Genomic DNA, 10,353 nt, shown 5'->3' on the forward strand with positions numbered 1-10,353 from the left:
CCTTCCTTTAAGTCATTTTGTGCATAATTTTACATAATATTTGGTCATGTTGGGATTAAAAAAGCAAAAACAACCCTAACAGCCGTTTAGGACCCGAAAGAGCCGGTTCCTTTTAGTGAGCCGAGCCGAAGAAGCCGGTTCTCGACAAACTTTACTCAACTTCGTTCTACTTCGACTCGACTTCAAAATACCGCATTTAGGACACAACGTCAGGGGGAACCCGTGTATTTTTACCTTCATGCACTGTAACTTTGACTTAAGACGCTTCTTAATTAGTAATTTTGAGCCCTCATTTTTGTGCGCTGGCTAGATTTTCTTCTGCGCTGAGAATGTGTGAGCAGTGCGCAATTGCGCACGCGCGCAGCTTAGAGAGAGCGCTGCTCAAAAGTCACAAAAGTGCACCGTTCTCTTTTTATTCGTTACCAAGCAGTGTAGTTTTGATCAACTTCAGACTGCCAGTGTAGTTTTTTTTTAGCTTATTTTTTAACGGGATCACTATTTCAGTGATGGTTGGTTGGGTTGGGTAGGATCCCTTAACCACTAGAGTCATAGGTGGTGTGTCTTGGACAAGTACAACCTGATGGCACCCATCCTTCTCCAGGCCAACATATGTACACAAATTTATTCCTGCTATTGGGTGAGCATGTATGCAAACCTCCACACTGTAATATTTTGTCGAGCCAACACCTTTACACTCAATTTCATTATAATAAAAGAAGCCTGTGATGTCAGTAACATTATGGCTTTAATCATTAATGAGTGTGTGACACATCAGGACATGAGATTGCAAACAGTGCAATTATACATGTGAGTGAGAGACAAATTTCAAAGAGGATTCAGTACATCAAAAAGGAGAGGTCTTTCAAACCTGCTGTTGAAACGTACACATCAATTCACAGAATCAAGTTCACAACGTAGACAATGCTCAGGATGTTCTATTAACACGTTGCGGTAGTTTTTTAAAGATGCACACATCACAAAGTGTTTCGTTAAATATTGCACAAAATTTAAACTTTCACTTCATTATTTGCATCCCTTTTAGGACATTGCTGGTTCTAGTGTCACATACTGGCCTTCAAGAAATAATGGTTAAGTAGTAATAAGACTACTGTGTGTGAGGAAAAATAATCTCATTAGTGCATGTAGAAAATTAAACAAGAATAAGTTCAGTAAAATGAACCAAATGTCCCTTAAAAGCAAACTCTGTGACCTGGGGTGCTAGTATTTCAAAGCAGCACCACCCTGCACCACATATTTCTTTAACCAGAAGGCTTTCAAAGCCTCATTTCTTCTGTGGCTCCTCATAACATAGCTTCTCCTTTTTTATCACTGGTGAACAAATCTCATGATTCACTACTCTCTTCAATATTTGCTGATTATTAATACAAGTTTCACAGTATACAACATGATAACAAGAAGGCAAAGGACTATTTTGCTACTTGAGTCAATAAAATGTCTTGATTAACTTCATTTATCTGATGCAAACGCTTCACAAACTATGCTGAGATTAAAGTCCAAGAACAAAAAATGCTTTTTCTCGTTCTCTACCTGGGTTGGAAATCAGCGTAGAAGACTCCATGGATCACGCCTTCAATTACAGCGTTTGCAAATGCGTCTGAAAACCATAAAAGTACAGTCAAGTCTATTTGTATAGCCCTTGATCACAAGAAGAGTCTCAAAGATATGCACAGACTACAGTATAGCAAACTATAGACTATTATTACAACATCCCTTGATCTAAAACCCACATAAGGGCAAGGAAAAACTCAAAAACCTCAACATGATGAAAATGAAGGATAAAAACAAACAAAACGGGTGTGCAGGTTTTAGCTTCATTTACCTTTTTAATGATGAAAAAAGCAATAAATAAAACAAACCCCTTCGCCTGAAATTATCCACATGTGCAAGAACATCAAATATTGAAACTGGTATTTCAGAATGGATAAAGAAAATATTCAGATTTTGAAAAAGAAGTCCTTGTAAGATTTGAGAGTGCCGTTTTTAGGTTGAAAGTGGTTCTTAGATAATATGTTATCGCTTAAAAAAACTGTAGAAAACAAAGTAACAATCATAATAATTACATTGTACACATTTGGTATGAATATATTGTTTATTATTTGTGAGAATCAACAGATTTAGTGATTAAAATGTAAATACTTGGTAGTAACTGAAGTTTCATAAAGCACTCGTAAAAATGATTCCTTAGATGGCACTCTTTGTATAAAGATGCACTCAAAAGGTATTGAATTAGAATTTGTACTTAGACCAAAAGCGCCATCTAGTGTAGTAAAAATGAACATTGTTTTATTTTGTCAATTTTTGTAATTTTCTTCGAAAATACAGACGCTCCCCTACTTACGGACATTCAACTTGCGAAAAACGGTAGGTACAATTTTTTTTTCGGGGTGTCGATAAATATCCAGACATTGCTGTAAGTTAGATTTTGTATTGCGTGCACCTTTTTCCGAGTAGAGGGCCGTACTGTAGTGCTTCTTTCCGCCACTACCGGCGTGTGGCGCCGAGAGCTCACCCAGCATCCACCCCAAAGAAGAAATCCGGCTTCCTCATCCTAGTTCGTGTGTAAAAATTCGATACTGTATCTCCAGAACTTTGACATTTTTATTATTTAATATCTCGTGCATCCATGCAATATTGTTGGTGTAAAGAGGCGAGCCATTTCTTTTGAAATGAAAGTGGAATAAGAAAGTGATGCGGTTGAGCAAATGGTCGGAACACTTTTTTTTGGCCACTTTTTACCACGGAGGAGGAAGCCGCCTAACTCTTGAAGCACATCTTCCAAAAGTAAGTTAAACTTTATAGAGCATATTATTTTATTACATGATTCATTTTAGTACAAAACAACACAGGTTACTTATACAAGCCTTAAACATATTTATACAAACCTTAAACATACAAAATATAGCACTGAAGCAACTGACGAACAAATTCAACTTACGAACAATCGTCCGTAAGTAAGGCATCGTCTGTATATATTTTATAATTTGCTCTAAGCTGTCAAAGTAGACTCCAAAAGATTCTTCGTATTTGATGGGTCTGGAACATCTATCACTTAAGACAGTTCTCAACCTTTTTTGGGTAATATACTGTCCATATACTATTCTTTCAGGTGCTCTTTGGTACTTTCTATGATTAATGGCTATTCAATTGAATCAAATCAAATAACATTTATTTGTAAAGCACATTTCAGGCTATAAATTGCCACTCAAATGTGACTTGATTTGAAAGGTGGCAAACCTAACCATTAACCAACGTTTCAGTAAAAACAAAACAATCAAAATTAAGGAAAAAAAAGAAATCAGGGTGATTGTTATTAACATAAAACTTTGAATCTTGTTTCAAACAAACCAAATGACCCAGATTTGGGGGAATATTTTGTACAATATTACCCCGATTTTGGGAAAAAAAGTAAAGTTTAAAACAAAACTACCCAAATTTGTTTTCATCTGAAACCACTCTTTATTCTTGTGTCGATTGTTAAAATTACCCAATTTTTGAGAAATCAAACCAAGTTTTGAATATTTCCACTGCTGAACTAAATGATTTTTTATCAACCAAATGTTTTTAAGAGTGAACCTTCAGAATATGCAATTTTCAACTTACGAATTTGAATATTGAAGTGTAATTTAAACATCGATTTTAAAGGGACAGTGTATCATTTCGTGCTGCCCCGTGGTAAAAACACTTGAAACCATTAAAAAAAACACGACATTGATTTAAACAATAAGCAAAAATACATGAACAATTATAAAAACAAATTTGCTTTTATTTTACATACCATGAGCCTCACCTAGAGGAAGATGACATGATTGTCTGCCATTTTACTACTACGGGTACTCCCCAAAAACTAAAACCTTGAAAAAGGCTGGTTAAAAAAATTGTGCGGTTTGTTCACTTTGAATATTCATAGTTTGTATTTTTTTCTTCTGCTTCTTAGTAATCGTATTCCAGTGCACTACACAATACACAACATCTAGTTGTCAAATAATACACACTGTCCCTTTAAATTATTTAAGTATAGATGCTTGTTTTAAAAATACATTTTTTTTTAAATCTCCCCTGAACTCACCGTGAGCATCCGGCAGCAGGTATGGGTCGTTCAGAAACACCAAAATGGGCTGATGCGAGAGTTTACTGAAAATAAAATATTTTTAAATTGACTTAGCGTGATCAACTGCTGTAATATTCTCAATGAGATTAAACTCACCTCGATTCCGTTGAGTCTGTATCGAAAGACCTTAAGGAGTGCAAAAATAAATGGGAAGGCAAAGAGCACTTTCAGTCCTCAATTATCTCATGCACATAGACAAAGAAAAAGAGGGTGCATTTTGGGGAGAGTCTGAATTGAGTTTCAACTCACCCGCAGCTTTCAGTCTTTGGCAAGGAAGGGAAATGGCGGATATTGAGGAAGTCCAGGAATATTTTTGGAAGAACCTCATTCTCCATAATTATAGTCTGGCAAGACGAAGAAAACGGGAGAAAAAAAACACACAGCTTTGTTACACTGCGTGGCAATCCTAGATGGTCAAAATCTATTTTGATCGCTCATTTTTTGGAAGAATAAAAATCTGTAAAATAAGAGCAGTCAAAGTAAGATCATCTGCCAAATTTCACAACAAAATGACTTACTCGTAATAAATCAGGGGTGTAGAATCATGGCACATATTTTTGGGTACTGCACCTTTTAATGTTGTAAACTAAAGATGCTTTTGGTGGATTCTGCATTTTAAACCAATGAGCTGGCTTAGAGACTACTTGCCACAAAGAAACAAAATACATCACACAGTAGTTTCCATGACTTAACTACTACTTTTGTTTACTTTCCTTTGACTGTCTGCAACTTTTACTGCTTCAGCGTTGGTGTCCAAACTTTTTCTTCAAAGGGGCAAATGATTATAAAATTGCAATGGTCCCTTTGATTTTTATGTGACTGTATTTTACTAAGCAGTGTAAGCACACCAAAACTGGGGAGACTACGGACCAATGGGCTTCTGAAACTTTAAAGGAAATAGTAAAAATATGTTAAAATATGCCCTCGATCTGCAACCTCAGTGGAACTGTTTAAATCTAGGCTTAAAACACAATTCTATTCTATAGCTCATGAATGACCTATAGTTCGTGTTGACAATATCTGTTTATTATTTGTTATTGCATTAACCATTGGAGCCTGGTCATCCTGGAAGGGGGATTACCTCATGTGCGGTCCTTTCTCAAGGTTTCTTAACTTTCCTCATTTTGAGTTTTTCCTTGCCCTCATGTAGGTTTTAGATCAGGCGGTGGTGTAATAATAGTCTGTGCAGCCCTTTGAGTGTAGTAAATCCAGGAGAGTAAAATATTTACAAATACAGAATAGTAAAAAATGTTTTCTCTATGCCGTAGTGCAACCCATCGTGTGATTCACATTCATCTTTTTCGGCCAATTGCAGGCTTTGTTTCGCCCCTTTAGCCTATGCGAGCCTGTAAATGATTAAAAAGGATCCGCCCCCTTTACCTCCGAATAACTTAGCCAATAGTGACTGATTCAAATGATGATTGACACATTGGTTAGGAAATGAAACGCCGGTATATAAATCCCAGCATACACCGCGGACTACTTCACCTTCGGGGGAAAATCTAGTCGGCGGCTGCTTGCCTTAGTTGCAAGACTTTGCGACTTAATATTGATCCATATATAAGGCGCACTGTATTATAAGGCGCACGGTCAGCTTTTGAAAAAAAGAAAGGCTTTTAGGTGCGCCTTATAGTGCGGAAAATACGGTACTACAAATATTTTCTTTACCTATTGCTGGAATTCCTTAAAACCAAGTTGAAAATTGTACAGCACACTATCAGTTCCCAGCTGCACGATTGGTGACCAGAACTACAGTGAGGCATCCGTGCATGAAACAGAAAAGTACCTTCAAAGCTTCTCTTTTTAGTTTTAATTTTCAATCTGTTTCAAGTTGACATTCAAGCCTTTCATTAAAAATGAAGAAAAGAAAAATGGATACTGCACTGACAAGATTGGAGAGGTGATGAAACGATCGTGACGTTATCAGCGGCTGCTATGCACATAACTTCAAAGACGTTTTAAAGGATTGGTAATTATCGTAACTATTTGTGTATAATGCAGTTTTTTTTTAAACCTTAAATGGTAAATGGTCTGCATTTATATAGTGCTTTTCAAGTCAGGTAGGCGCCTTGCATGGCTTCATGGCCGCTATTGAGATCTTTTCTTCCTCATGCCATGAGGCTCTTTAACTCCACCCGGCAGAGTAAAGGCCCACATTAAACCACACCACCTACATTGGATATTACCGAATCTTACTGCAATATGTATTCTGTGTAGCACTATTTAGTTACTCTATATAACACGCTACAGTGGGCATTTGCACGTCACACTGGGTATTTGTATATTGTATTCTTTTGGCTTTATTATTGTACTGTTCTCAGCTCAGGGATGCTGCTGGAAATGTGAATTTCCCTTAGGGGATGAATAAAGTATCTATCTATCTATCTATCTATCTATTGGTGTGTGAATGTGTGTGTAAATGGGTAAGTGTGAAGCACATTGTAAAACGCTTTGGGAGGTCTTCAAATAACTCATGCGTGTTAAAATGAGGGCTTGGGTAACACATTCAGCTGTATTAGTATATTATTTGAACAATAATTTATCAGCCAAAGATATTGCTGACCACATCCGAACACATCTTTCCACACACAAGACACCTACATTCTATTTTTAGTAACAATATCCGAATCACTTGCATGGACGATGTAAAATAAATAATTCTTGATGGCTCAATGCACAGAGGCAAGGCGTATCTGAGGAAATTGTATTCAATAATCAAATAAGTCATTATCAAACTTTATCAAACAATGGTGATATAATAGCATGGCTATATTTTCCTGTATTTCGCAAATGGATTTATAATTGTATACATATTATTTAACTAGAAAACAAAAAAAAAGGGTTTTGCTACAAAAAGAGAATGTTGAGCAATAAAAAACACTTCCTTGCCATTTTGCTTTTTGAGATCAAAGCATTTTTCCAAATACAGACACTCCCCTACTGACGAACATTTTTTTCGGGATGTCGAAAAATACTTGGACATTGCTGTAAGTTAGATTTTGTATTGTGCAGCTTTTTCCGAGTAGAAGACAGTACTGTAGTGATTCTTTCCGCCACTTCCGGCGTGTGGCACTGTGAGAGCTCACCTGGCATTCACCCCGAAGAAGAAATCCGGCTTCCTCTTTCTAGTTCGTGTGTAAACATATTATACTGTATCCAGCGTGTTAAGAACTTTGACATTTTTAGTGTTCAATATCTCATGCATCCATTTAATATGGTTGGTGTAAAGTGTAAAGAAGCTGTTCCTTTTGAAATGAAAATGGAATAAGGCAGCTTGATGCGGTTGAGAAAATGGTTGGATCGCTTTTTTTCGGCCACTTTTTACCACCTCTTGAGGTGCATCTTCCAAATGTAAGTTAAAATCAAATTTATTCATCTTTACAGAGCATATTGTTTTATGAAAAGTTTATTTTTAGTACAAAACAATACAGGTTACTTGTACAAGCCTTAAACATACAAAATATAGCATTGAAGCAACTTACGAACAAATTCAACTTACGAACCTATCCCGTTCGTAAATAGGACAGCGTCTGTATAGTGCTTAAAAAAAGGCCGCATCATTTTGTGTCCATTCTTTCCGTTTCAAAACCAATTTCATGACATGTATCGATCAAAACACTGTATCCGCAGATGCGTAAAATAAAATAAATACTTTTTCCTCCTGGCCCGACCTCTCGCCAAAATTTTAGAACTCAGTGCCACACAACCCTGTACAGCACCATAAATTTATAATGTACTTTGAGTTGGTTAAGTAGCATTTTTCAAGCAATCTCTTGGTAATCATTCTTGTGAACCCGGTTTAGAATTTTAATCTTGACACAGTGCAGAAAGTTAGTACTATCATAACAGGCACTCGGAAGAGCTTATTTCAGAGTTTCATTCATTTCACAAGTACAGTTGCAAAGACAAAATACCAGACAAGCAGTTGTAATGCGAGCAAATACCTGCAGATAAAGCTCCAGCCCATGCCTTCTCTGCTCCAGCACTTTGGGAACCCAGTTCCTCACATGCTTGGATGGGATCTCCGGTGGTTTTATGCTCTTCTTCAACTGGATTTTGGTAAAAGAATAAAACAAAACAAATTACAGAAACAAAGTCAGCAAATCCCACCACATTTAATGTGATACAGTACAAATTGAACAGCTCATTTTATTTTTTTTCTCTTCCTTTGCCGGTTAACACCCATTTGTAACAAGCTCAGTATATAAAGTTATCATACAAGTAAACACCTAATGAATCAATTAGGTTTCTAACTAAGCAAAGGGGTAAAAATTATGCAAATAGATGACCTTAAGAGAACACAAAGCATTCTGTCATGAGGCCCAGTTAAGAATAAAAAAATGGGAAGCGGAAGTACTTATGGCTGAGATTGCAAACAAACTGATGAACAGGTTATTTTTTTGCGGCTGATATTTCCTCTGCACCTCCTGACTCTGGAAAACAGGCTCAGTTCATCTCAGCATGGCCAACTGCAGAGTACATGCAGTAGAAACAAAGACCACGCATTCTCACATTTACACTTTTGGGAAATTTAGAAAGTTAATTTATCTTAACATCCATGAAAAAGGATCGGATAAAGAAATTGTGGATTGTGAGTGTAAATCCAAACATGGTATGCACAGTCAGCTTTATCATATTTCTAACCGATTCTGTCATCCTTTATGGATCTTCGATTAGCCTACTGTTAAAAAAAAAAACGACATGAGTGCCACCCAAATACTATGAGACCAATGTTTTACACTGCTTGATGACATCAACTCGCATAGGAAACGTGTGATTCGAATCTCACCATTTTATGCAAGGAATGGAATTCACTGTAGCGTTTCTCAACAGCATGTTGCCTTCCACTTGCCAGAACATCGATTCGAAACACCTGAAATAGTATGACCATAATCAAAAATAAATAAAAATAAAAAGAGGACCTTAGTCAGACTGCAATGAAAGATGATGTGCCATTCATTTTTAGGGGGAAGCGTGTGGCTAGGACGGTTTAACTTCCTCTTGTCAATCCCACTCTTCCATGATACATGTGCAAAGGAGGTTATTAGATCGTAATGAACATATAAAATGTGCATAAGTGAAAACACCTGTGTATTTTACTGAATAAATTTACAATTAAAAAATGGGGTTTTGTTCAATAAAAACAAGTATTAGATTCTGCTGCCTTTCAAATTTTTAGTAATAATAAGAAATGCTTGCATTAATAACACACAAAACACATAATACTTGTCTATAAAACAAGAGACTCAGCCCAACAAACATATTTTTAACACCAAAAAGAAGATAATGTCACCCATTTTGGAGTAAACTGTTGGCATTTAAATAAATGATGGTGCATTTTGGGAAATGTAGTTTTCCTGCAAATTAACGTTTGCCAGGAGTGCTCCAGATTTCCACATAAAATTGATGTTACGTTGTTAAATAGGAGAAAGAAAATGCAGATCACAGAGCTTTTACTGAATCAAATCCACAACACAAAGTAGATTAAAACTCACCGTATAGCCCCTCTCCGTGTAGTTGTTTTCTAAACGAAAAGATGGAATCGATATGCTGATAGGATGCATTACAACAGCAAGAGTACGACGTAAAACCACTCCTCTCACAATCGTGCATTTAGTGTACACACAGGCGCACAAGGTTTAGCGTTGTGCCCAATTTAGCAGCTAGGAAGCTAAAACGACGCATTAGTATACCGGTGTATGTTTGTGTCCTACCTAGAAGACATGGCGCGGGGATTAGACATAAAAATGAAACATATCCCACAATGCATTGCTTGTCGGGTGACTCATCCGGGCACTTCAGAAGGCATCGTTGACTGATCTTGAATACCATGAGTTATTGAAATGAACCAGCAATAGATTGTATGAGTCATTAAATTGAAATACGTATTCTCATAATATAACATTGTGTCTGTTCAACAAAAATAACGTCGGAGAAGGCTAGAAGGACGCAATGTCGATTCGAAGTAGACATCAAACATTCAGGATGGTTGTTTTTTTTAGCAACGTTAGCGCCCTCTAGTGGCGGTTGAGCATAGTTAGTCTTGAGTAACACTGCCTTTTCATCTACTGTACATCATAAAATATGACTAAAAGCATTACATTTGTCTTTCAATGTATCTATGTATCTATCCATCTATCTATCTATCGATCCAACATGGCGGCGCATGGATACATGCTTGCGGCTCGTTGTCCAGCTAATCTTCTATTTATTGCCCTTCTCTT

General features: G+C 36.7%; 1 protein-coding gene across 1 annotated transcript; it reads right to left on the minus strand.

Moving 5' to 3' along the window:
• Positions 1-726: 726 nt before the first annotated feature.
• On the minus strand, positions 727-9,910 carry snx24 (sorting nexin 24). The gene is made up of 7 exons (XM_088355549.1): positions 9,625-9,910; positions 8,919-9,002; positions 8,074-8,178; positions 4,379-4,473; positions 4,226-4,255; positions 4,088-4,152; positions 727-1,615 (listed from the first exon to the last, which is right to left on the minus strand). The coding sequence occupies exons 1-7, from the start codon at positions 9,691-9,693 to the stop codon at positions 1,545-1,547; spliced, it is 519 nt and encodes a 172-aa protein (XP_088211675.1). The 5' UTR covers positions 9,694-9,910; the 3' UTR covers positions 727-1,544.
• Positions 9,911-10,353: the final 443 nt, after the last annotated feature.

Source organism: Urocampus carinirostris, chromosome 16, assembly GCF_059441175.1.
Source record: "Urocampus carinirostris isolate Australia breed hairy pipefish chromosome 16, RoL_Ucar_1.0, whole genome shotgun sequence".
NCBI classification, from domain to species: Eukaryota; Metazoa; Chordata; class Actinopteri; order Syngnathiformes; family Syngnathidae; genus Urocampus; species Urocampus carinirostris.